The sequence below is a fragment of the Danio rerio genome, chromosome 7, assembly GCF_052040795.2.
Source record: "Danio rerio strain M-AB ecotype USA chromosome 7, GRCz13ab, whole genome shotgun sequence".
Lineage (NCBI taxonomy): Eukaryota > Metazoa > Chordata > Actinopteri > Cypriniformes > Danionidae > Danio > Danio rerio.
Genome location: NC_141027.1, coordinates 3,587,051 through 3,615,026, shown reverse-complemented (window position 1 = coordinate 3,615,026; position 27,976 = coordinate 3,587,051). Strand labels below are relative to the sequence as shown.

The 27,976-nt window shown below is 38.4% G+C and overlaps 2 protein-coding genes and 1 long non-coding RNA gene across 5 annotated transcripts in view; all 3 read left to right on the top strand.

Annotated features, from left to right (window-relative positions):
• Nucleotides 1-27,976, top strand: part of LOC147842925 (uncharacterized) — a 959,952-nt gene that overhangs the window by 602,390 nt on the left and 329,586 nt on the right. The gene's annotated exons all lie outside the window — the stretch shown is intronic.
• On the top strand, nucleotides 1,586-6,364 carry LOC141375259 (C-type mannose receptor 2-like). 2 transcript variants are annotated; one of them, XM_087260418.1, is made up of 6 exons: nucleotides 1,687-1,732; nucleotides 1,888-1,926; nucleotides 2,017-2,394; nucleotides 3,466-3,813; nucleotides 3,970-4,364; nucleotides 4,508-5,208. In XM_087260418.1, exons 2-5 carry the CDS (start codon nucleotides 1,890-1,892, stop codon nucleotides 4,329-4,331), a joined length of 1,125 nt encoding a protein of 374 aa, XP_087116544.1. In that variant the 5' UTR covers nucleotides 1,687-1,732; nucleotides 1,888-1,889; the 3' UTR covers nucleotides 4,332-4,364; nucleotides 4,508-5,208. The 2 variants fall into 2 exon arrangements, with proteins under 2 accessions (XP_087116543.1, XP_087116544.1); XM_087260417.1 differs by having other exon boundaries at nucleotides 1,586-1,732; nucleotides 3,970-6,364.
• si:dkey-88n24.11 lies at nucleotides 11,757-16,907 on the top strand. 2 transcript variants are annotated; one of them, XM_087260364.1, is made up of 3 exons: nucleotides 11,757-11,803; nucleotides 11,879-11,935; nucleotides 14,836-16,907. In XM_087260364.1, the coding sequence occupies exons 2-3, from the start codon at nucleotides 11,925-11,927 to the stop codon at nucleotides 16,406-16,408; spliced, it is 1,584 nt and encodes a 527-aa protein (XP_087116490.1). In that variant the 5' UTR covers nucleotides 11,757-11,803; nucleotides 11,879-11,924; the 3' UTR covers nucleotides 16,409-16,907. The 2 variants fall into 2 exon arrangements, with proteins under 2 accessions (XP_087116490.1, XP_087116489.1); XM_087260363.1 differs by having other exon boundaries at nucleotides 11,757-11,935.

The following is a 27,976-nucleotide window of genomic DNA, read 5'->3' as shown; positions in this document are numbered from 1 at the left end:
CTTTCTAAAAAAGAAGTGAGTGACCACTTATTTAGAGCACTTAAATGCGATCCAATAAGTCCTTAAGGTGTCCTGTGACTTCTTAGAAGAGAGGTGGTTGTTTGTAGGACAGCAGTCAAGTTGCCCTGTTTAAGTGAAATTGTTGCTCCCCGAGAAGTTGGTTAACTTAGCTTCGCCAGTGAGAAACAGCAAGCCAACATACGCACAAGGACAGCAGCATATAAATAGTCAATTGAGCGATAACTTAAAAGTTCTCAACTACTGGACTAAATGTGAAGGCCGGTAGCGAAAGTGATCCATGTGGTGGCCACTCTACCAAACACTCCTTCTTACTCTATGGTAAGTGACTTTTTATACAGGTGCAAACCAACCTAGTGCCCCTGGAGGTCGGAAGCAGTATTACATGTCCACATACCAAACAATACACAATGCAAGAATTGAACATGTTAACATTTAACGTTACTATATATATATATATATATATATATATATATATATATATATATATATATATATATATATAGGGCGAAGCAGTGGCGCAGTAAGTAGTGCTGTCGCCTCACTAAGGTCGCTGGGTCGATCTTTGGCTCAGTTGGCATTTCTGTGTGGAGTTTGCATGTTCTCCCTGCGTTTACGTGGGTTTCCTCCAGGTGCTCTGGTTTCCCCCACAGTCCAAAGACATGCGGTACAGGTGAATTGGGTAGGCTAAATTGTCCGTAGTGTATGCGTGTGTGTTTTAATGTGTGTATGGAGGTTTCTCAGAGATGGATTGCGGCTGGAAGGGCATCCGCTGTGTTGGATAAGTAGGCGGTTCATTCCGCAGAGGCGACCCCGGACTAATAAAAGGACTAAGCCAACAAGAAAATGAATGAATTATATATATATATATATATATATATATATATATATATATATATATATATATATATATTTTTTTTTTTTTTTTTTTTTTTTTTTTACGCACATATTTACACATACAGTTGAAGTCAGAATTATTAGCCCCTGTTTATGTTTTCCCCAACAGAGGGAGGATTGTTTCAACACATTTCTAATCATAATAGTTTTAATAACTCATCTCTAATAACAGATTTAGTTTATCTTTTCCATGATGACAGTAAATAATATTTGAGTAGATATTCTTCAAGACACTTTTAAAAGCTTAACTAGGTTAATCAGGTTAACTAGGCAGGTTAGGGTAATTAGGCAAGTTATTGTATACAGATAATTTGTTCTGTAGACAGTCTGAAAAAATATATAGCTTAAAGAGGCTAATAATATTGACCTTAAAATGGTTTTTAAAAAATTAAAAACTGCTTTTATTCTAGCCGAAATACATCAAATAAGACTTTCTCTAGAAGAAAAAATATTATCAGACATACTGTGAAAATGTTCTCAATCTGTTAAACATCATTTGGGAAATATTGTAAAAAGAGAGAAAAAAAATCAACTGTATATATATTTTGTTCTTTTTTTTCCAAATCATATTGACTGCTGCTGAGGGACACGGATGTCAATATGCAAAAAAAAATGAAAATAGAAATAAAAACAACAAATAAAAAAAGATGGGGAAAGAAATGAAGAAGTAGAGGAAGCAAAATATGAAAATTAATTTAGAGAAGTAAACATGTTGTGACGTGTTGAATGACGGATGAGAGCAGATATAGAATAATCACACAGTCTGAATCTGCAGACACAAACATCAGACTGAGGACAGAAACACAACACCTCTAAGGTAAGAACAACTTACATCTACATTATACACACAAACACACTTCTGACATCTGTTGATGCTCTTATTAATGGAGTAGTATGAATTTATGTTTCTCTTTTACCTGCTCAAATGTTTAATCTAGAAAGAATCTGATTGTCTATATTTCTGTTCCTCAGAAATGGCTCAATCTCTATATTTCCCTCTTCTCCTCATTGGTGAGTGTTTGTAGTTTTATTGATGGTTTATAGTTTCATTAGGTTTGACTCTTTTCTGAAAAGCATTACAGCAAAGTGTCTCTTTCACAGCTCTCTGCTCCATATCTGAATGTGTTCAGCGTCAGTATCACTTCATAAATGTGAAGAAGAACTGGACTGAAGCTCAGAGATACTGCAGAGAGAAATACACAGATCTGGCCACTGTTGACAACACAAATTACATGATCAAGAGTGAGAAAAATGTACTTGCCTGGCCAAGGTTAAGTGTGATATATATATTTAGGCAGGATATCTGGATTGGTCTTCAGAAGACGAGTGTTTATAAATGGCATTGGTCATCAGGTGATCCTGTGCTCTTTCTGAACTGGGCATCTGGACAACCGGTCAACAGTGATAATTGTGCTGTTGTAAGAAATGGACAGTGGACTGTTTGGCCCTGTAATGCCATCTCATCTTTCATCTGCTCCAGTGAGTACAAACCTCTATGAAAGAATAATAGATAGTGGGTCGAACGAGAAAATTTGATATATTAGGCAGTATGTCTGAGATTTATTGTTACAGTTGAACTGAAGAGTAGAGTCTGATGTTAGGAAGACAACTGGCCAAATATGTATGTTTAAACAAAGAATAAAAAACAATAGTTATAATATGGACGTCACAGTGGTGCAGTGAGTAGCAAGATCACTGGTTAGAGCCTCAGCTGGGTCAGTTGGCATTTCTGTGTGGAGTTTGCATGTTCTCCCTATGGGTTTCCTCCGGGTTCCCTGGTTTCCCCTACAGTACAAAGATATGTAGTATAGGAGAAAAGCTAAAATTGTCCATAGTGTATGTATGTGAATTAGTGTGTGTGTGTGTGTGTATGTTTCCCAGTGATGGGTTGCAGCTGGAAGGGCATCCGCAAATTATTGATTATTTTGATTTATTTTAATAAAATATAAATTATTATTGATATGATAAACAATGGCACGTGGCACGCTTGCCTCACAGCAAGAAGGTTGCTGGTTCGAGCCTCGGCTGGTTCAGTTGGCATTTCTCTGTGGAGATTGCATGTTCTCCTTGCGTTGGCAAGGGTTTCCTCCGGGTGCTCTGGTTTCCCCCACAAGTCCAAACACATTCACACACACTGTCATACACTACGGTCAATTTTAGCTTACCCAACTCCCCTATAGTGCATGTTTTTGGACTTGTGGTGAAAACCGGAGCTCCCGGATGAAACCAATGCCAACAGGAGGAGAACATGCAAACTCCACACAGAAATACCAACTGACCCAGCTGGGACTCAAACCTGGACCTTTTTGCTGTAAGGCAAGCGTGCCACCGCATTGCCTATATGGTTACATGTTAAGTGTAAATAGCACACACGTTTAACTACACTGCATGAGTATAAATATGTTTAGTAGATTGTAGATAGTATATTTTATCACATGTATACATATTATAGATAACAAACCAAATATATAATATTAAAAATATATATATTAACACAATATGAATCTGTATATGTGTATCGTTAATTTAAATGTATTTCTTTATTTTAAGCAAGCACAGGACTGGTGTTTGTCAATCAGTCGATGAACTGGAGAGACGCTCAGAGTTACTGCAGACAGAAACACATTGATCTGGTCAGTGTGAGGAACCAGAATGAGAAACAACAGCTGGAGAAGTTCATTAATGACAGAAACTCATCTGGATCTGCAGTCTGGATCGGTCTGTTCAGAGACACATGGCAGTGGTCAGATCAGAGCAACTCCTCATTCAGATACTGGGATACCAATCAACCTGATAATTATAGAGGTCATGAAGACTGTACAGTGACCACTCAGAAAGGTCTGGGACAGTGGGCAGACTTCTCTTGTGATAACCAGTTTCCTTTTGTGTGTCATGAAGGTGAGCAGATCCTCCAAACACACTCAATCCATCATCAGCTACAGATCTCTTAAAGTTGACTCTACATGTCTGACATGACAAATTCCTCCACAGTGTTTGTTCTGCATGTTGTTGTTGATCAGTCTCTCTCTAGTTTCTGCTTTGTTTTGTGTCCAGATAAACTGATTGTGATTCAGCAGAATCTGTCGTGGTCTGAAGCTCTGAGATACTGCAGACAGAATCATGTGGATCTGGTCTCGGTTCAGTCAGTGGAGATGCAGCGTCGTGTGATGAACGTGGTTAAACTGGCGTCTACTGAGGCGGTGTGGTTGGGTTTACACAACTTCTGCAGCATAAACACTTGGCTCTGGGTGAATGGAGACATGGTGTGCTATCAGAACTGGGCTCCAGGGAACGGCAGCACACCGGAAAACTGCAAACTGGAGAACAGAAAAGGAGCAGTTCAGTCTGGAGGAGATCAGACCTGGATCAGCCTTCCTGAATCTCACAGACTCAACTTCATCTGCACTAACTACTGAGAGAAGATGTCTGTGTGTTTACTTACATTCACTGTTTTCTATATTTATATGTTTGATTTATTTTTTATAGGAGTATAAAATCCTAAAATCCTGTAGTGAATCTGCAGTTTGTGCTTTAAAAATTGTCAAATGTTTTATTTCTGTTTTATCTCTCATAATAAAATGTGTTCTTAAAGTTTTAATTTAAATGTTTAAGATTAAGGTTTAAGGTTCTTGTGTTTAAGGTGTAAGATTCTTTAGGTGTGATGTGTGTGTTTTCAGTTTTCTAGATCTGCTGGTGTTTGGTCTCTTTATGTTTTGCTGAATGTGATTCTGTGAGCCGCAGATCTTCAGTAAATCATGATTTGTGTCTGAGCTGAATGAAATCTGCTTTATTCAGAAAGGCAGAGAGAAGTTTGGGTATAAAATGTGATTGATCCTAAATCATGAAATAAACAGAACATCATCTAAAATAAACTGATCTACAGTCAGTGTTCTTGTGTCCTGTTTATTTGCCTATGTCTCTCCAGCCCTCACCCGACTACTGAATCAGCTCTGCTCCCTCTGCGCTTACTTCCTGTTTATGCTGTATTTCAGCGAGAGCTCAGGCCATGCTTCCTTGCAAAGTATTGCCAGTTTACCTGCCTTACCAAGCGTTGTTCCAAGTGACTTTCATGACTGCTATCCTGTGTATGACCCTGCCTGCCTTGATCATGTACGTTCTGTTTAGGACTGACTGTTGTTATGCTGGACCTCTGCCTGCACTCTTATTACTCGTCTGGATTTGCCGCTGTGGTTGTTGATTGGTTTGGACTGCATACATGCTTCCGACTCTCCGCCTGTTTAATTGTTGATGTCTCTACCTGACCCCTTTAATAAACTTCTGCATATGGATTCTAACACAGCCTCAGCCTCCTCGTTACATGTGTTTAGCTGTTGATTTATTTGGCTCAGATTTAATATAGAAATTTCAGCTTTTGGAATGAATGTTTCTGCAGGGGTGATGGTTTTTATTGTAGCGCCTCCTGCTGGTGTTTGAGAGTTTGACAAGAGTGATGATTCTAATAGTATCTGGATGCAGCCTTGAAGATGCAAATCTCAGTGATGCAATGTCAGACACAACGCATTCAATGGAACGAGTGATGTCACTGTGAGGGGTGGGGTTAGGGGTGGGATTTGGTGAGCCCATTAAAAAGTCCTGGATGCAGCTTAGATTCCACTGCACTAAGTCTGCATCCAGCCCTTTCTTGATCAGTCTGCTCTCAGAGTTTCCTGAAGTCCAGTGTAGGTCATTTTCTCAAACTATGTCTTCAAAAATGGTTTAGCAAAAATATTTTTTAGTATTTTTTTTTTGTATTTTAGACCAATCTCCTGCAACCATCCCATTTTTTATTTCTTCTGGAAAACTCCGATAATTTCCTCTGGAACCCCCCAAAGATTTTTCGACTCTCCGTGTTTGATTAGCTATAACAATGTGTTAGCTATAACAAGCTTTCTGTATATACACACAAACATAGACAGCACCAAACAAGCAACACAGCATCACGCTCTCTCTCATTCACACACATAAACACACACACACACGTGCTATTGATAGACCGCCCACTCCCGTTCAAATTACACCAGAGTTACTGACTCTGAGAATACTGAGAAGTATCCAGAAGTATCGCTGTAACAGCCGAGAGGAGAGGAAAAGTCATGCCAGCAGGTCAACAGGCCACAGAGAGAGAGATGGAAAGTAAACTCAATTTCTCTCTCGCAGTGAAATAGAAGCTTCTGCTGTAGGTGTCAGTAAAAGACTGTCCAGCAAACACACATGCAGTGAAATTGAGCAGTTTCTGCATTTTTAAGTAGTTGGAGCCAGGGGCGGACTGGGGCAAAATTTCACCCCTGGCACTGTTGCCTTGGATTGGGTCGGCCCATCTTGAAAAAAGGCGGCAGTTGCCAATTGGGCCAAATGCTTAACATTTATTATTATTATTTTTATTATCACCATCATAATATCACATCTAGCAAGAGATAAAAGGTGTCTGCACTTAAAAACAATACATACTAAAAAAAAAAAAAAAAAAACTGACCGGGCCAGATTTCAAAATTGGTCCGGCCCTTCTGGCATTTGCCCTAATTGCCAGATGGCCAGTCCGCCCCTGGTTGGAGCGTTGTAAATACTCGTGTTCTCGCCTCCGTCGTCCACCATAGCAATCTATGGTGACATAGTGCATATGAGATAAATGACGTCAGTACATAATAACCGGTTATGATTATTACTGAACCGATACCGAATTGTCCGCATCTGCATTGTGGTGCACCAAAGAAACAATTAATTTTGACATTGATAATAATGACACACCTCAATGCCTTACAGAGGCTGCGTCTGAAACCGCCTACTACTCAGTATGTACTCCGTTTGAATTTAAACATACTATCCAGATACTTCTCGCATACTGATTTTCGAATTCTATGAATTCAGACATTCTACTCGACTCACATACTGATATTAACAGACTGTATAGTATGGAAGTATGCGGTTTCGGACATAGCCAGAGTTTTCATCACTTGGAGCAAGTCACATGCTTTTTTTTATCAGTGCTTTACAGATTGATCTGCCTTTTTATAACTATTGTAACAGAGATGAGCAGAACACAGAGAGATGTTATATGTACTTTTTAATAACTGAAATGACAAATTATATAAAAAAGTTGATGTTTCAAGCAAATGCTTATTTAATTTTTAGGAGCAAACACACTAAAAGATGAACAATAGACCAAATTATTTGATGATAATTGAAGCTGAATGTATTTTACAGCAGATGGAGACAGTCAAAATAGGAGTATTGGAGTCTTTAAGTTCACATTTTCAAGACTAAATGCACATCCAGTCATTATTTTAGAGATAACTTGAGATAAATTGTGTTATTCAAAACTCTTCATTACAGTTTTTGAGAATAGCAGAAGGTTTATCTGGAAATACACAATGTACCTGTGATGTTCTAGATCAGCCATAAATCTGCATAAGTTGTGTTTTTCAGCACTGAACTTTCATCAGTCGCTCTTGATCTTGACAGGTTTGTTTTCATATTTAAATAATCCTTTATTAAATGAAGGATCTGCTGTAAGATTCATCACTGTTGATCATCAATGACCTGAAAACACAGATGAGGAGAGAGAAAATGCAGATGCTTTAGTAAAGTACACTAGTGAGCAGGACGAGTTTATGAAGGCCGAGACTAAAGAGCACAACATCAAGAGTTTCACTGATCAAAATCATTATTTAATGTGCAAAATAAAAACACAACAGCAGTGATGCTTCAAAATGACCAATCCGTGATTAAAACAGAAATCACAACCACAACACAAACCTGCTAACATTTAAAAGTAGCACATTTACTTCAGTTTTTACATGGAGATCCTGTTAAATTAAGCTGTTTAATGTGTTTATAAACTGCAACAAACTCATCTCAACTGCTGATAAACATCAAAACAACCCAACATCACCTTATTTGATTAAGTTCCAGGTCAAAGGGCGTTAACTCGAAATATATTATTTATATCTGTAACCCCTACTGGACGGATCGGGAACTACAAGGTGAAACAAGATTTCTAAAAATGCAGGCCTAGAAACACTTTCAAGCCTCTCTGGTTGTGCAGGAACAAACACACTACTGAAACTCCAGCAAACACCAACAATCACTGCAGTGGCGACTGTCAGAGACTCTTTCAGCAAAAGATGAACATGACCCGCGACTGAATTCTCTTATGGACTGCAGCTCTGATGATGTTCAGCACTGGAGGAAGATTACTGAGGAGAAAAGTCAAATCCCCACAGCAGTGAAACTCCTCCATCTGCCACAGCGTGAGGGTGAGTGAATGACGGCTGAAGCTTCAGTGCTTTAATCTCTCAGTGTGCTGGATTTCACCATGTTTGCTGCTGGGTAGTGTTTACTGTGTTTACCCTGTTTGCTTTAGTGTTGTGTTGCTGTTGGTTGTTGTTGTTTTTTTTTTTTTTTTTTTTTTTGCAGTGTGTTTTCTTTTTTTTTTTTTTCTTTTTCAGTGTTGTGTTTTGCTGTGTTCAGTGTTTCATTTTTTCTCTCTGTTTTGCTGTGTTTGCTTTTGCAGTGGTTGATTTTCTTCTGTGTTTGGTGATTTCCTGTTTCGCAGTGTTTGCTGTTTTTTGCAGTTTGTTTTCTTTATTTCTTTTGTTTTTTAGTGTTGTGTTTTGCTGTGTTTAGAGTTTGCAGTGTTTTGTTTTTTCTCTGTTTTGCTGTGTTTGCTTTTGCAGTGGTTGATTTTCTTCTGTGTTTGGTGTTTCCCTGTTTTGCAGTGTTTGCTGCTTTGCCATGTTTGGTGTTTGTTCAGTGTTTGCTTTTACTGCTGTGTTTGCTGTTTTAACATGCGATATCTTTGCAGTGTTTGCTTTATTACAGTGTTTGCTATTTTGCAGTGTTTGATTTTATACATTATGTAGTGTTTGATGTGTTTGGTTTATGAAGTGTTGTTGTTTATTTTAATTATGTCATTTATTTATATAGGGCCAATGTACAACATATAGAGTTAAGTTGGTTTTATATTCTATATTTATAATAATAAAATTTCATAAAAGTTTTATTTGTAAACTCCTAAATGGCGAAATCATATTAGCAGCCAATGACTATCAAAGTACAACATTGTTCAGTCAAATAAAAAGTGTTCATGTTGTTTTCAACTTATACTCGTATGCTAATTCATGGTAAACAATATAGAGACTTCTAAATATGAATGTGCGAATGTAAAATATTACATCCGTAGTCGCTGGGCAGGAAGTTGTAACAAGTTTATCAAAATTTGAAAAAGTGGTACAATAAACACTTACAGTACAATGTATGCAGTACATCATAGTTAATAACATGAATTTAAACCAGTTGTTGCATATTTGATTTTCTTTAGGCCAAAGTTTAAAGACCGTTTTAAAATTGTGTAAAGTGGTTCTCTCTCTAATATGCACTGGTATTTTATTCCATCTTTCTGCTGCACTGTTTTTCGATTTATCAGAGCTAATGTGCCGGAAAATGTCAACGGAACTCCCGCATAGTAAAACAATTTAGCTTTTTACTGTGGAGGGACGACTGCACTGGCTGATTGTATCCCTGATCCTAGTATACTATATAGTTTGTATACATCACTTTAGATAAACTTTACATCTTAATAATGAAGAGCGACTGCGGTTTAAAAATAATGTTTTAATGCATTGCAAATGGGGAAGATGCATCATACATCACTTCAGGTGGAGGCATGAATTAATTTAGCTAAACTGCAGCATGGTCATTTTCCAGGAATTATTACCAACAATCCACCAGGTAATATTTTCTTCTCTCTCTCTCTCTCTCTCTCTCTCTCATAGAGGTAAAGTTGGTTTTATATTCGCACATTCGTTCAATTAGAAGTCTATATATTGTTTACCATGTTACTTTGAATATTCGATCGGAATTAGCATGCCAGTATGACTTGAAATCAGCATTAACACTGTTTATTTGACCGTGAGCAATGTTGTACTTTGATAATCAGTGGCTGCTAATATGATTTCGCTATTTAGAATTTGCAAATAATACTTTTATGAAATTATATTATTAAGGGGAAAGTCTGAATCTGCTAATATAAAACCAACTTTACCTCTATCTCTCTCTCTGTTTACAATGGTTGGTAAAGCGCTGTTAACAAATATTTTTCCTCCACACCTTATAAGATGGGAGAGCACATTGGCCTACAGCAGCTGGATTAATCCAAAAAGGTGCAGAACTTTTGGCGGTTGGGTCTGTTTTAGTGCAGATCATATTCTTCATATATTCATTGACTCTTGGTCAGGATGAAAATGCTAATATTTTATGGAATAAGAAAATGCAAAAATTGAGGTTGAGCCCTCCTTTGAATCCTTAATGGAAATAGTCCTAATTAAAATACTTTACTACGCATTATTAACTATCTACCACATTCAAATCAACACGCTTCCAAAGAAGTAGAAACAGTGCAGGTGCATTTGCAAATGATGGAGAAAAATGAGTTAATGTCACATACAAACGTTTCTCGATATTCTGAAATAAAAAATTAGATAATTTGTGGGTAACTATTATGTCTTAGTCTGGTTGTCTACTGCTCACTAAAGCTAAAATACAACTTGCTAATATCAGTGATAATGAAGTGTTTCTGTTCATTTCAGCATATTATTCTCAGCAAATATCGAGTGGAACTATTATGCCTCTTATGTTTCATTGACAGTTTTATTGATCACTAAGATATGATTGACTTGGATTTAAGTTGCTTTGATTTTAAAGTAAAAGTAAAAGGTTTTGTTTACCTGCGGGAGTTCACTGGCATTTTCCCGCACGTGAATTCTGACCAATCAATAAGCAGTTTAGGAAATATGTTAAACAACATCTGGCCAATGAGAGATGTGGATTTTGTCAGATGACTGCATTTTGGTTCGTTTCAACTGGTTCGGACCAAAGCCAGCAGTGTGGTGTGAAAACAACCCAAAGACGGCAGAAGATGCAACAATGTATCATTTTTAACCCTTGGTCCAGACCAAATGAAGCGAACTACAGATGTGAAAGCACCCTTAGTAACGCCTTACACCCAACACTGCATCACATACACAAACTTGCATAACATAATAATAATAATAATAATAATGTAGTATTGTTTAATTATGTATACTATTCTTACATTATTCAAGTTTGTTTGTATGTGATGTCTGATGTGTGTTGAAAGAAAACAAGAGAAACAAGATGCTGTATGTAAAAAGAGTTTATTGTTAAACCAGAATGGATTTGAACTTGATTGAGACAGAACAAAGAACTGAGAGTGTTTCTGTGTGGTGATTATCACTGTCCTGTCTTTATAAACTGCAGATGTGATCCACCAAAGCCAGTGGTGTCAGGGATTCTTTGTTGTGAGAGACGGAAGTCCACTACAATATGATCTCAAATGTGATTTCTTTCATCATTGAAAGTCTCTTCACACAAAATCCTAAAAAACATACATGAAGAGATTGTGAAATGAGTTCAAAATATGAATCAATGATTTGTCCGCATTGATGAGTAATGTGCATTGTGATGGGAGGTGACCTTAATTTACAGCTGGATGGAGATTTTCTAGTAATTGAGCCTGACATATCCTCAGGCGTATCTTCTAAATAGCTCTTAGTATTTTAATGATTACGAGTTTCCAGCATTCATTAGTAGGCTAGATCTTCGTCTTTGTGTTTAACAAGAAGAAGAAAAAAATCTCAAACTGTTTTAAGACATAACCGATATTGTTGTAAGGAGCAGTGAATTGATCATCACAAAGTTTAGTAAACTGTCCTACCATAGATGTTGTGGTTGACGTCATGTTGTTAGTAAATCCTGACTGTTTGTGTTTTTTGGGAGTGGCAGGGCTGGGAGGGACTTCAACCAGTTAGGCTTGTTAAATCAGTAATTCAGATTTTGTTGTTCAACCAGACACTTGACAGAGCAAAAGTGTGTAAGAAAATTTATATTTAGTAGGGAAATGCAACTTCTCAGTGTTTGTTATTTAAGGTAAAGAGTTGTTTTGCAGACTGGAGAGAGAACAAAGTTCTTCTGCTGAGATCATTCAGGCTACCATGAGTTCCAGGTGAGTTCAGACTTGTATATTGTCTACTGGGGCTGAACGATTAAACAAAATTAAATAAAAATCCTGATTTGAAACATTGGAATTAGCTAATTGCATAGAAATGAGATTTTAAGCAATAACATGAGTCATTCTCTTTAGTCAACACTGTCCAGACCAGCTGTTTTTAATGTCCCCCATAAACAAACAGGAGAGCACAGGCAACTGATGATAGCTTCTCAAGAGGGATCATATAATCTTTTAGGGTGCTTTCACACCTGCCTTATTTAGTTGGGTTGGATCGCACTAGAGTTGGTTTTCCCTCTTGGTGTGGTTCGTTTGGGCAGGTGTGAATGCAGCAATCGTACTCGAGTGCGCACCAAAAGCGGACCAAAAAAGTGTACCGAGACCTGCTTGAGGAAGTGGTCTCGGTAGACTTTCAAACGAACCCTGGAGCGGTTCGTTTGTGGTGAGAATATGATCCGAACTAAAACAAACCCAACCGCAAAAAGTACTGCACCTTTTGGACTAATCCAGCTGCCGTAGGCCGATGAGCTGTGCATCATGGGATATGGAGGAAAAATATTTGTTAACAGCGCTTTACCAATAGAGAGAGAGAGAGAGAGAAGGAAAAACATTACTTGATGGATTGTTGGTAATATTTCCGCAAGATGACCATGTCACAGTTTAGCTAAATTAATTTATGCCTCCATCTGAAGTGACGAGCGATGCAGTAAAACATTGTTTTCCAGCCACGGCCGTGCTTCATTCTCGAAATGTATAGTTTGGAAAACAATCAGCCAGCGAAGTCGTCCCTTCATAGTAAAAAGCGACATTTTGTGTCTGCAGGTTTTGTTTACTTGCGCGAGTTCATTGGCATTTTCCCGCATGTTAATTCTGACCAATAGATAAGCAGTTTAGGAACTATGTTCAACAACATCTGGCCAATGAGAGATGAGGAATTTGTCAGATGACTGCATTTTGGATCTTTTCAACTGGTTCAGACCAAAGCCAGCAGTGTGGTGTGAAAATGACCCAAAGACGGCAGAAGATGCAACAATGTGTCCTTTATTTTCCTTGGTCTGGACAACTACAAATCAACAACTACAGATGTGAAAGTACCCTTAGTCACAGATGAATGAGTTTAGATGAGTCTCCTCCAATCAGCGCTGTTTAAGAACGTCACTAACAGTGCTTAAATGTTAACAGGAAATGAATTTTTTTTTACATTTCAGTACTGAAATTTTGTATTGTGACAAATCTAATATAGTGAAATCAGTTAATAACTTCAACTTGATAAATAGCATCTAAAACGTGTTTGTTAAAGAAAATGTTCGCTTACTAGTGCCATTTCCCTTAACTTAGCTGAAAATGAGCTCTGACATCCCTTTTTATTTGTGCCATTAATTCAGAACTGACCTTCGGGTCACACGCAAGGCTGTAAAACAATAAATTTGTGTCACTTCCTCTTTGCTGATATCAATCAATACTACTCAAACCTATATCTCTCCTCGCCATAATATACTACTTGGACATATACCTCCCTTTTCTCCCCATAGTATACTACTCGCATCTATTTCTCTTTCCTCGCCATGGTATACTACTCGTACACATGTCTCTCTTACCTCACCACAGTATACTACTCGCACATATGTCTCTCTTTTCTCAGTGTTGCGTGCTTTCAGCAGGAGGCGCACCTCCTTGTTCATCCATGGCTTCTGATTCGGGTATGTAGTGATCTGTTTCTGGGTTGTAACACTGTCTATGGTGGTGTTGATGTATTCCAGAGGAAGTGTAACTGTCAATGTCTGTGTGAGAGTATGGCGAGTGTGGAGTCTATCCCCGCTGGCCACACTTTGATGGTCCTCGCTGATGGCTTCACACGGTTGATGAGGGTTGATTACTTGGGGGTGAGGAACAAAGAAAGGTGATCTGATTGACCCAAGTGGGGGAGGGGTGTCACAGCATATGCTTCAGCCATGTTTGTGTAAACATGGTCTAATGTTTTGTTTCCCCTTCCCTGCTAAAAAATCCAGCTTAAACCAGCCTAGGCTGGTTGGCTGGTTTTAGCTGGTCCACCAGGCTGGTTTTAGAGGGGTTTTGGCCACTTCCAGGCTGGTTTCCAGCCATTTCCAGCCAGGTCTTAGCTGGTCAGGCTGGAAAGTGACCAGCTAAATCCAGCTAAAACCAGCTTGACCAGCCTGGTTTAAGCTGGACATAGCTGGTTTTGGCTGGGCTCCCAGCCTGCTAGGCTGGTCAAGCTGGTTTTAGCTGGTCATCTCCCAGCCTAACCAGCTAAGACCAGGCTGGAAATGGCAGGAAACCAGCCTGGAAGTGGCCAAAACCCCTCTAAAACCAGCCTGGTTGACCAGCTAAAACCAGCCAACCAGCCTAGGCTGGTTTAAGATGGATTTTTCAGCAGGGTTGTGTGGCAGAAAATGTTTTGATGGAATTTGGGGAGCACTGTCTTTAGGTTTGAGTGATTAAAATCCCCGCAACAATAAAAGCAGCCTCCGGGTGAGCAGTCTGTTGTTTGCTGATGGCTTGTTGAAGTTTGTTAGCTTTAGCTTAGCTCTTAGCCCGCCGTGCTTCCCCCGCATTTGTTTACGGTCCTTACGCTGCCTTCGAGCACTTCTACCTAAATGCACAAAACACGTCTCTACTTCCTCGCCATAGTATACTTCTTGCACACATGTCTCTCCTCGCCATAGTATATTACTGGCACACTTGTCTCTCCTAACTTGTGTACTACTCGCACACGTCTCTACTTCATTGCCACAGTATACTACTTTTCAAATACAAAATAAAGGGGTTTTGTTGAATTATTTTGTTGAAGTGACTTGGTTATCTAAAACAATGTTAAACTATAATGTTCTACTGCTCTACTTCTAAAATATTGTTTTGTTAATATGTTCATCATGCAGATCAACTTTGATTCATCAAGGTCCTCCAAGACGATACTGTCTACATACAGAGAGGAAAATACTTGATAATGGAAAAGTCAGAAAATGGACTTACGGTACAAAAGACGCCAGTAAACAAAACAAAATTATTCTGCTGGTGGGAGAGACCGGTGCTGGAAAGACCACCCTCATCAACTCTTTAGTGAACTACATACTGGGAGTGAAGTTTGAAGATGAAACATGGAATGAAATCACAGAAGAAGAAGGAGGAGATCAAACCTCTGAAATCACCATGTATGAGGTCTTTCCAGAGGAGAGTGCCATTTCTCTCACCATCATTGATACTCCTGGTTACGGAGACACTAGAGAACTGGAGAAAGATCTGGAAGTTGCTGAGAATTTACCTGCTCTGTTTCAGAGCAATGATGGAGTTCGAGAAGTCGATGCTGTGTGTTTTGTGATTAAAGCATCTAATAATCGTATCTCAGACAGACAACACTACATTATCAGCTCAGTTCTGTCTCTGTTTGGGAAAGACATTGTGAACAACATTGTGTTTTTAATCACACACTCTCATGGTCTTCCTCCTAAGAATGTCCTCAGTGCCATTAATAAAGCTAAAATCCCCTGCAGACGAGACAGAAAGGGCCAACCTGTGTATTTCTTGTTCAACAATTGTCAGGCTGAAGCTCGACATAATGAGAAACGCTACATTCGAGCTCAAAGAGACGCCTGGGAAAACAGCATGGAAGAGACAAAGCATTTCCTTCAATCTTTGAAAGAAAAGAACAGATGTAGTTTACAGCTGACTTCAGATGTCCTGATTCAACGCATTCACTTTGAAGATTCCATCAGCAACTTACAACTGAGAATTCAAGAGAAAGAGTCGAAGAAGTCTGAAAAAATTCAGATGCAGCAAGCAATGATGCAAAACAAGGATAAGATTGAAAGAAGCACAAACTTTAGCATTACACTCAAAAGGAATGTCAAAGAAAAGGTCCCAATTGTAAGTCCATCATGGAACAACAGAAAGGCAACAACCTGTACTGTCTGTGAGGAAAACTGTCATGACGTTGACTGCTGGAGGGCTTCCAATCTCAAGAATTGTGAAGTCATGAGAGACGGCTACTGCACCATGTGCACAGGGAAGTGCCACTATAGCAAACACGTCAAAGAAAACAAGAAATACGTCTTCGGAACCTCAGACATGGTGATGAAGTTTGATGAATTAATAAAGGATCATGAAATCCCTCAGAATACGAGGTTTTCAGTTGTAATGGATGCTCTTGACAAAGAGCTGAAGGAGATTGAAGATCAAAAGTTTATGTTGGTGTTCAATGCTTTCAAGACCATCAAGAGTTGGTTTCAAATCTCATTAAAACCAGACTCTGTCTTGACCCTCCAGCATCTGGACTTCTTCATCCCCAGAGTGAGGGAGGCTGGGAAAGAAAACTGGGTTCGAGAGCTGGAGGAGATGAGGAGAAGCGTAGCAGATGAAGAAGCCAAAAGAGGTTTTCTGAATTACCTAAAAGCTGGACTGGCTAAATTCTCCCTGGGTGACGAATTTAAAAATGCAGATCAAATGAACCAATAAGAACAAAGAACAATGTTTCAGATAAGAAAATGGTACAGGGGCTGATTTAAATGAGTGAAAATACATGCTTTCTTTTAATCATATTGTCAAGCATTTAAGGGTTCATTTATTAGGCAAGCCACTAATCTGTTGGTCTGTGACGTATCATAATAATGATGTTTTATAACACTGTTTCCCAACTCTGTTTTTAGAATCACACCAACACTACACATTGTATATGCTTCCTGAACAAACACACTTGAACAAGATCATTAGAAAAGACTCTAAAACCTGAAATGAATGAGTTAGATGTCCAATATATGTACTGTCTTTTGTTGGTGTGCCTCTAGAAATAGTGTTGGAAAACACCTGTCAATGGGTTGTAGTTTTTACAAAAATGATGTTTAACAGTGAAAAGAATTTTTCACAGTATGTCTGATAATATTTTTTTTCTTCTGGAGAAAGTCTCATTTGTTTTATTTCAGCTATAATAAAAGCAGATTTTAATTTTTTTTAACACAATTTTAATGTCAAAATTATTAGCCCCTTAAGCTATATATATATATATATATATATATATATATATATATATATATATATATATATATATATATTTTGATAGTGTACAGAACAAACCATCGTTATACAATAACTTGCCTAATTACCCTAACCTGCCTAGTTAACCTAATTACCCTAGTGAAGCCTTTAAATGTCACTTTAAGCTGTATAGAAGTGTCTTGAAGAATATCTAGTCTAGTATTATTTACTGTCATCATGACAAAGATAAAATAAATCAGTTATTAGAGATGAGTTATTAAAACTATTATGATTAGAAATGTGTTGAAAAAATCTGCTGTCCATTAAACAGAAATCGAGGAAAAAATAACCAGAGGAGGCTAATAATTCAGACTTCAACTGTATGTTTAATCTGGCTATTTTACATTTTATCTTCAGTTGTCTATCAGTCTTTTTAATGTTTTTTTTCCTTATTTCATCTCTGATTTTTTTTCTCTAAATCAAACTTTTTATTTTATATATGTAATGTATGCATGTACCCCCTTCAACCTAATCACATCAAATCCATGATTATACTTTAATTTTATTTTCCAACAAGTTACCAAAACTCATAGTGAAACAAGTAATAACTAGATACAAAGGACATGTCCATTGTTCATAACGATGTGGTCCTTGCAAAACAGGAAGAAGAAAGCCTATTTGAAAGAAAGAAAGTCACTATCAGTTCTTGTGTGATGTTTAAATGGACCTCATGCCCCTTTTTGCAAGATCTAAAATAATTCACTGACACCCCTCAAAGTGTGTACTGTATGTGAAGTTTCAGTCCTATGTAAAAAAAAAAAAAAAAAATTATACCAAAAGATTTTAATATAAAAAGCTTGTTGAGTTGCACTAACTGGAAAAAAAGTATTATATTGAATTAACAAGGAGAGTCACGGTATAGCGCAGTGGGTAGCATGATCGCCTCACAGCAAAAAGGTCACTGGTTCAAGCCTTGGTTGGGTCAGTTGGGATTTGTGTGTGGAGTTTGCATGTTCCCCCCATGTTGGCATGGGTTTCGGGTGCTCAGGTTTCCCCCACAAATCTAAAGACATGTGGTATAGGTGAATTGGGTAAGCTAAATTGTCTGTAGTGTATGAGCGTGTATGGGTTAGTTATGCACGGATGGCAGTTATATCCGCAGGTGCTGCGGGTCAGGTAATACAAAAATACATAATGATTAATTGCGGGTGGATGTAGCGGGACATGCCAGTGGACCAGCAAAAAAAGCAGAGAGTGGACCTCGCAGAATGTGAAGATGAGACGCACAAAATAATGGATGAAGTGCAAGAGTACTGTTCAAACTTTCAGTTAGAGGAGTCTTCAGAGGAAAATCTGCTATCGGTCTGGGTGAAACAAGTCCACTTATTTACAGAACTACAGCATCTTGCAAGGAGAGTTTTGTGCATTCCTGCAATAAGTGGGTTCGCGTGAACGCTCATTTAGTGCAGATGGCTGTGTTTTGGAGACTAATCAATGCACATGAGATGCTATTCTGATTTTTGCACTGTACAAAGAAAAAGGCAAATTAAACAGAACATAGCTGCCGTTTAGGCTGAAGTGGCACTGTATTTTTTTTTTAAATCTTTTTCCTGTGTCTGTAAAAGCTCAAATTTCTTATTTTAACTTTGTATTTAAAATGAAGAAAATGTTGTCTAAAGACAAACTTTTGTTTTTATAAATAAATGTTTATTTAAAAAGGATTAGCTCGCTGAATCTGCTGTTAATAACGAATAATCCAAGGTGACCTATCATCATGCCATTAGAATTATTAAAGTGACGATCGAGTGCGGGTTGGGTATGAGCTTGCTCAATGAGCATGTGCAAATGGGTCATGGTTTCATAGTGTCGTATTGCAATTAATTTATTGACATGGCTGTCCAGTCTCTGAGGAGTGGAAAAAGGTCTCCAGGACTTGAAAGATTTTACTGTTCCAAGATGTTATTATCCTCGTTCCTTTAGTAAGATTGTTTTGAGTCCTGGAGACTATTTTTCCACTTCTCCCACCGTGGAATTAAGTCATCAGGAAGAGAATCGTGCCATTCCATATTTCTCTGACAGAGCTCCTGCAAAATACACTTTCCCTTCAAAAGGAAAGGAGCAACAAATCCAATGGGATCGTATAAGAAAGATACAATGGACAAGATACCTCGACGTGTTGAAGGCTGATCTTTACGTTGAGTGTTAAAACTGAATGTGTCATCCTTTGTAGACCACTGTATGCCAAGAACATGCCCAGTAGTTTCAGGACTCAAATTTAGTGGCTTAGAAGAAACCGCCCACTCTGACGAATCCACACAGCGCAAGACTTCTTTCTCATTTTAATTAAACTTATTGAGACGTAACTCTCCAAGCTTGCACAGGGTTTAAGCGTCTGATATTAAATCTTTAGCTTCCTGGATAGATGGAACTGAATTTAAGCCGTCATCCACATAAAAGTTATTTTTCACAAATGAAGAAGCTTCAGAATACTCAAATTTGTACTTCTCTGCTAGATACTTCAGGCCAAAGTTCACACACCCAGGAGATAAAGCTGCACCAAAAAGATCCACATTCATTCTATATTCAATGGGCTCGTCTTTCAAATCCCCATATTTCCACCATAGGAATCTTGAATAATCTCTCTCATCAGGGGGGACATGAAATTGATGAAACATCTTTTCGATGTCACAGCAACGGCTTCCTTCCAGAATCCACAAAGTACTCCCACCAGAGAATTAATCAAATCTGGATCAGTAATGCCTTCAGACTGCGTGATTTTAGCCCCGATTTTGGCTCGCCGACAGGTCTTGAGAAATCGGTGACAAATGCCTGAAATCACAGGCAAATCGCTGCTCGTGCACGTGAGTGACAATCACACAGTATGAACGATCAAAGACGCCATCTGAGAGAATCGCCGATGAGTCGCCGATGCCTGCGAGATATTTGGCGTGCTGAATATCTGGAGCTGTCGGCGATTCAAATCATGTCGTGTGAATTGAGTTTTGACTGAAAATAACATCAGCGATCGCCTACAGCCAATGAGAGAGCAGCGTTCACTTGTGTGTGCGTGTGTGTACCTGCTGCAGGCCAGCGGGAGGCTGGGGGAGAAGTTAAAGCGCTCTTTTTCGGTTTATTTGGACCCACGAAATGGAGGAAAAACTAGTGGAGGTTTGACAGGACTCAGGAGCAACCGTGTCTGTTTGACGTTTCATACAGAAAGAAATTAGTTCATTATCAACGTTGAGGAGGAATTGCTAATTCCCTTTAAACCCCGGTGAGCAAACATGTACATGTTCTACCCCATTAAAGGCTTCTTTCTCATTATGTAGTTAATAACAAAAGATATACGACGTGTTTTTGGCTGTGAGACGTAGTTTGGACGAAGTTGTCGACGATTCTTCCTATAGTAAAGTCATGCAAGGTGAAAGTCTCTGTCGCTGATCCATCTTGCAGTGTAAACAAAGCAGCGACGAAAGGCTAGCCCAGATAGTCAAGCAGTGTGAAAACATCTGTGACACGACTACTGTGAAAAACATGCAGTCTGAACTCGGCATAAGAAGAGTATCGTTAAGAGATATGCCACAGAATTTCGCTGAGCAATCAAATACCACTCTTAAGTTGTCTGGCTTGTGAGGGTGGTAATCTCCATGATGTGTTATATTTCATGCCGTTTCATTATCAGGTATTACAGGAGCAATCTCTGGCTATTTATTGAATGCTGAAGGGCTGCTACACCTTATAATTCCAAGGTGACGAAATGTTTGAGAATTAACAATAACAATAGGCGACTCATATTAACCTTTATTTTGCATATAAAGAATCGTGAAAAAAAAAATCTTGATCTTAATTTTAAACACAAAAAATCCTAAATCACATTTTAGCCAGAATCGTGCAGCCCATAGTTGGTATAAATAATAGTTTAGTTTTTGGTGTTCTTTGCGGTGTTAGTTGTGTTTTGTAGCATTTGAGCAGTTTATAAAAGCAACCATATGCTAATGAACACAGCATGTTAAACAGTAATGCAGGTCTAACATTGGGAAAAGTCAACACATGCTGGGAAGACTGGGTTATTAAAGTCAGCACCAGCAGGGGGAGCCGAGTATCCTGTTTAACTGCACTGAAAAGCATCTGTGTGGGTCAAATATACCTCATACAATAAAGTCGTTCTGAGAGGGACTGTCTGTGTAAACCTGGTGTAAAATAATCCTTATTTCACTGGTAGTCATTTAGGTTTTCACAGCTGCATCTTGCATGGAACCACTGGACCATTTTCTTCCATCAATATCTGTAATACATGATAAAGACCTCTGAAAGTTTTTGATTCAGAGAGCGTCAGTTTAAGCATAAGCAATGGGTATTTCTCATTCAGCTGAATCATTTATTCACAATAGCTGAAAGTCTCTGATTAGTTTAGATTACATGAAATTATTTCATACCATCATTGATTTGCTAATATTGGAAGTAATTTGGTATCACTTTATTTTGATGGTTCCTTTAACACATTTTGTTAAATTTAAGTTACATTGCATCTACATGTTAACTAATTCTCAATAGATTATTAGTAGACTGTTAGGTTGGGGTTAAGGTTAATGTAAGCTGACATGTACTTGTAAAGTTTCTTAGTGTAACAGGTTATAAAAGTGCTTCCACTGGCTTTTCTTTTATGTACTACATGGCCCTTTAATTTTAAATGACCCTCCTCTCTGTTCATTGGCTGGTGGCATGTTGTTAACTGGTTCCGGACGGGTCATTATTATTTGCGCCAGCTAAGGGAGTGGTCGTGGTGAGTGAGTGCTCCTGTAAAGTGTATATTTTTGTTGATCTTTTAGTTTTAATTATTCACAATGTATCTTTTCTTTGTGATTTTATGATTACTGGTATAAACCCGTCATTGCAGGACGACATGTTGGACTGCCTGGGACTGATCACTGTGTTTTCATTGTGTTTGCCAGTTACATCATTTAATATTTACTGTTTTTCCCAACTCATGTGTTGTGTTTACTGGATTATTATTCGCGCCAGCTAAGGGAGTGGTCGTGGACGACATGTTGGACTGCCTGGGACTGATCACTGTGTTTTCATTGTGTTTGCCAGAATAAAGTGATCTGTTTGAGGCATGATTGGGTGTCAAATCTCATCTCTACTACACACAACGCAGAGGAAATCAAGTACTAACCATTACATTAGCAGTAAAAGAGCAGTATCAGCAGATATTAAGCAGTCTACTAAAACTCAAATGAGAAGTAATTGGCATGTAGTTGCAATGCAACTTTAAGTCAACAAAATGTGCAAAAGGGACCATCAAAAATAAAGACTTACTAGTAACTTCTTTTTTTTTTTTATTAATGAATGTGATGTTATTCATTTTACTTTGAGTATATAGTTGCTTTGTGACTCTACAGAAGGAGAATTACAGTCATTTAATCCAGGTTTAGGAACGTTGTGCACATTTTACACAATCATTTAAACAATCACACATTTTAAATACACACAGACATCAAGAATCAGTTTTGAATTCTCAATAGTGGTGAAATGTTTCATGATGCATCCTGGGAGCCATGCATGAGTTTTGCATCTCAGTATCAGGGCCGGAGTGGGACTCATTTTCAGCCCTGGAGTTTCAAGCCAGACCGGCCCACCTCAGTTCACGACTGATTCCAATTCAGTTTCTAATGGCACTATCACGTCTTTTTCAAGAAAACAGCTGCTTTAGAAATTATAATGTTCAACAGCCCTAACAGTATTATATGTCTTAACCAAAAAAAGAAAAAAAAAAAAGAAAGAAAATTTTCAGGTGAGATTCAAACACGGGTCCGCAGCACTGAAACGCAACATGCTTACCACTGGACCACAATGGCACTATTACAGTGAAAGAAAAAATAACTAATGACTTGCGACCCTTAAGACACACCACTACTTTCTTTTAATGGCTCAATCTTTTTCTCCCATTTTTAGATTTCTGATCAAGTTATGTCAGATTTAATATGTAATGAATCATTTGATTTTCATTAAGCAGGTGTATTATTCATTTTATTCGAATTCTTATATTCACTAAGGTGCTGCTGTTTGTGGTCGATAGTTGCATTTAATCATTATCATTAACGTTAGTTAACCTGCAGGCTGCATTTTTCTCACGGGGCTGCGAGAAAATTAATAAAAAGAGCGGCACTGCGGCAAAATAATGAATAAAAAGAGTGTAGCTATGGTCAAATAAATAAATAGAAGAAAAAAGTGTGACTGCTGACAGTGCAAGCAGCTTGGGACACAGACCGGCCCACCGGGAATTCTCCAGGTCTTCCTAATTAGCCAATCCGGGCCTGCCCAGTATGTACTGCAACACACCTCCTCTGTGATCTTACCGGGAGTTTTCCGGAAGACAGAACAATGCGGAGATGGGCGAGAGATGGATCTGAAATACAGGAGACTCCCCGGAAAAACGGGAGTGTTGGCAGGTATGCTTTAAAACCAAGTTCAAGTGGGCTAGAGACCCTTATGCTATGCTTGTCGGATGTGAAAGACTAATTGTCCTTGAATTTTCTAGATTTTAATGAGAGTAAGGGTGAAATGATTTTGTTTGGCTCGTCAAACTCTTCCAGTGCACCGAGAGTTAATCTCGAAAAGTTACGTTTTTCTGTGAAGCCCTGGGTAGAAAAATCTGGGTGTTATTTTGGATGATGGCTTGAGCTTTGACAAACAAATACATGCAGTGGTCAAATCCTGCTTCTCGACTTGAGAAAGCCAACATACTGTTATGCTACTCTGTCCTTGAAAACAAACGTATTTCCTCCTAGGCCGTTCATGCCACAAGGCCCAAATGTGGTCAAAATGTGTCTTCTACATTCAAGATTGTTGCTATATCTCCTCATGCCTATAAGACTTTTTAAAAATGTTAAATATTAAATTTTTATAATCCGGGCATATAAAAAATTATACAAGCCCCAAATTTTGGCCAAAAGCTGTATTTAGATGCGTTAGATTTTGTTGCTATATCTTTAAGGTTTATCAGACTTTTTAGTATCTTACGAGTGTCTAGAAAATGAATGGGAGTCAATGGGCCAATGTAAGTCAATGGGGACCACTTTGGGACGTCCTAGAGCCCCAGGGGTGCAGCTTATAACCCCTTGCGGGGTATGTTCTCACTTAGGCTGCAACCCCCTACAGATGCTGTGAATCCCATATTACTATGAAATTCACACTCGGCGCTGTGATTCGTGAAAAGTTCGGCTCAATGTTAAGTCTATTCCCGGAAATCGCCGTAGCGCCAACAGTGAAATTCGTAGAGACATAGGATTCGCGACATCTCGAGAGGGTTATAGGAGGCTTCAAACCACACCCCGAAAGGCGGTAAATGTTGTACCCCTGGGGAGCTAGGAGGTTATGTATTCCTGGTGTTGGGTTGCATCTGGAAGGGCATTCGCTGTGTAAAACAAATGCTGGATAAGTTGGCGGTTCATTCCGTTGTGGCGACCCCTGATTAAGGGAATGAACATTATGTGAAAATGGCTTGCCGTATTTTTTTTAAAATACAATGCTTAATAAGTGTGAAAGTGATGCATGCAAAAATGGCTTGCCATATCAGTAAAAAATATGGAGTTTAATTCAAAAATGCCATATTATGAGAAAAATAATTCTTAAAAATTATTTATTGGAAAACTAAAAGTCATGGGATTTCCCGTGTACTATGCATGGTAACAATGATAATGGAAGCCAAGTGCTAATAACGATTAGCTACATGCTATGAATGATTATCTAAATGCAATAACATATGCTGGAAATGCCTACTAAGTATTAGCATTTGATCAAACATGTACACGAGCATTGCTATTTAGCAACTGCTTAGCAATCACCTAACAATGCCATAATTGTTTTAGCAAATGCCTAGCAACCACTTAGCAACCGCCGCCGTGCTTCCTGCCAACTGCCATTCCCAGTCCTGGCACAGTCACGTTGGCTTTCTCAAGCCAACATCAAAGTTTATCAATAAACTTTAGTTTCTAGTTTTCATGTAGTGTTCCTTGCCGGTGGAATGATCTTCATGATGTCTGGCAACATATGCTTATCATTACAACCTAAAAACATATTTTCCATGAGCACTTTAATAAATAAATCAACTTTTCTTTATCTTTACCTTCTCCAGCTTGTATTTTATAGCAAAATCAGAAACTTTGTTTTAGCAGCACTCTGAGTAGTGTGTCTCCCCTTCCTCACTTTATCTTGCTTTGGGTAAAAAACATCTGATAAATAACTAAAGCAAAGTATTATAGGATATTAAAGGCAGTGGGGAATAAATCATATGTTCTCCCTTTGCTTGGAAGCCTTAGGTTTCAAATGTTTCTTGATGGCTTCCTACCACTGAATGCATCTATTGAAGATGGCATCCTCAGCTTCAGATGCAGTCACAGACTTTATCTCCAGCTCTGATTAAACACTTGAGGTCTATGACACAAAACTAGTTGAATAAATTCCAGGTTGCATAGAAAGTTTTGGGTTGATAAACCCAAATAAAACCTGCAAATGGTAAGAAAAGAAAAGGCTATTTTAAGGTATTTCATGTAAATCCACATGCAAATGTTTCATTTGAAACATACAGTACAGACTCTCAAATAAACACACTTCCACTGAAGGCCAGAAAAAAGCATGCAAATGAGGAAATGAAATGAAAAAGGCCTTTTACAGGCCATTATCAGTTAAATCAATATGTTTTTAGATAATTATTGCATTAGGACTCGTTTAACTAATACCAATTTATAGATTACTTAATCTGTGAATCATATGCAGTGATCATTTGTTGCTCATGCAGTAATCATCAAGGAATAATTTCATGATTATCTGTGCTTTAGTTATTAATCATTAATTATTGCATATCTACCTCAGTATACAAATACCTCCTTTTTCAGATGCTTTTCTGCATCAGAGATGGATAGCATAGATGAAAGAAGGCAGTTTTTGTGACATGGGATATATGATTTTCAAAAGTTAGATTGCTGTCTAATATGACACCCAGATCTTTTATAGTAGAGCTAAAGCTAACTTTGTATTCTTCTAATTGTAGATTGAGTTGTGAGATCTGCTGTGTACAAGATTTAGGCCCAATAAGTAATAATTCTGTTTTGTTTGAGTTTAAGAGAATGAAATTGTTGGTCATCCAGTCTTTAACATCTTTATTACACTCAGTTAGTTTAGACAGTTCCGACGTCTCGTCAGGTTTAGTTGAAATATATAATTGAGTATCATCTGCATAGCAGTGAAAGCTGATCCCATGTCTTCTAATAATGTCTCCCAGTGGTAGCTTGTAAATTGTAAACAGTAAAGGGCCTAAAACTGATCCTTGAGGCATCCCATACTTTACTGTGCTGACTTGTGAAGGCGTCCATTAATATTCACAAACTGGTAGCGGTCAGTTAAGTATGACTTAAACCATTGTAGAGCCTGTCCCTGGACACCTGTAGACTTTAAGCGATTTATGAGGATATTGTGTCAAATGCCGCACTAAGATCGTGTAGAACTAATAGTGAGATGCACCCTTGGTCAGCAGCTAAGAGTAAATCAAGATACAATCTTTAAATTAATGATTTCTATTAAAAATTGAAAGAGTTTTTGTGACATGATAATAACAGCGGGCCATTAAATAAACGCCTATTTTCCATGGAGTGAGCGATTTGAGAAAGTCTGCTATTTTTATTTGACGGAAGGAAAAAAACATCCCTCAAAAGCAGTTTAGAATTAAACATTTAGGGTGCTTTCACACCTGTGAATCGATTCAGTTGTTCTGAAACAGAGATTACAATTGTTACATTGTTGCTCTTTGCTCTTGGAGCGGTTCGCTTTCACACTGCAAAGTTTCTAATCGGACCAAAAGAGCTAAAACAAGTCACGTAAACTCTCCTTACATTGGTCAGAGTGTCAGGGTTTATTTTGCAGCGTCCCGCTAAGCTGTCAGGAGAGGTGGTGGTTTGGTGGTGATTGACAGGGTGCGACTTGTCTGAGGAGAGACGCGGTGGGGAGGGGTGAGAAGGGTGCGCGACGATGCCTATTTGAGGACCGGGAGGGAGACGCGAGAATACCGGGAGATCATCACTCGTTTGCGGGCATCCGGAGACTCGCGAAACTTCCCGCCATACTCAGAATTCTCTCTTCATATAGCCGTAAGCCTATTACATATCCATAAAACACTGTGATATAACCGCGCTCGGATCAGATCGCTTTCTCACTACAATCGAACCAGCTTGCTGCGTGGCGCAACGCTGAATGTCATCAAGTGCGCTTCTGGTGTGTGACCTGCTTTACGTTATTACAGCACAAGTGGCACCGAAATTAGGCATCGAAATTCATATGCTGATTCAGTCCGGTGCATACTGAATCTAAAGGTATGGCACCGGGTTTCGGTACCCAACCCTAGTTAGTAGTTCATTATCTAAGTATAAATAGGTTTAAAATAGAACGTATGTTGAGTGTTGTGTTCATATTTATGATTATGTTTATGTAGCACTGTGGTCCTGTGAAACACAACATTTAATTCCACAGTATGTCCACATACTCTATGTTGTGTGTTTACATAAAAAGTACAACTATTTGTGCTACAAACCAAAGTGTTTATGCCAGTGGAGTCAAACTCTGCACTCTCTGATATAAAGATACGAGAGCTGTTACTGGGCCATTATATTTTCAAAATGTACACATTTCTAACTATTTAAACCACACTGAACTGAACTACACTGAAAAATGTTCTGAAACCGTTTTAATTTACTTGAACTTCTGCGTTAAGCTGCTTTGACACAATCAACATTGCAAACATGCTATAGACATAAAGATAAAATGAATTGACCCTTCGCTAAGCCACACCCAAAAACCGCCACCCACCAATCTTGGCTTAGCAACCGTAGCTACACGCAGGAGCTCTGTCAAGCTTTCGAGTGAGGGAAACAGGCCAAAGCATTGTGCATATGGATTGTGCAAACCTGGTACCCGATATCTTAAAAGTTTGGATGGAATGGTGGAATTTTTTTTTCCCTTTTCAAAACCAAAAACCCAAGAAGAGTAATGCCAGTGTGG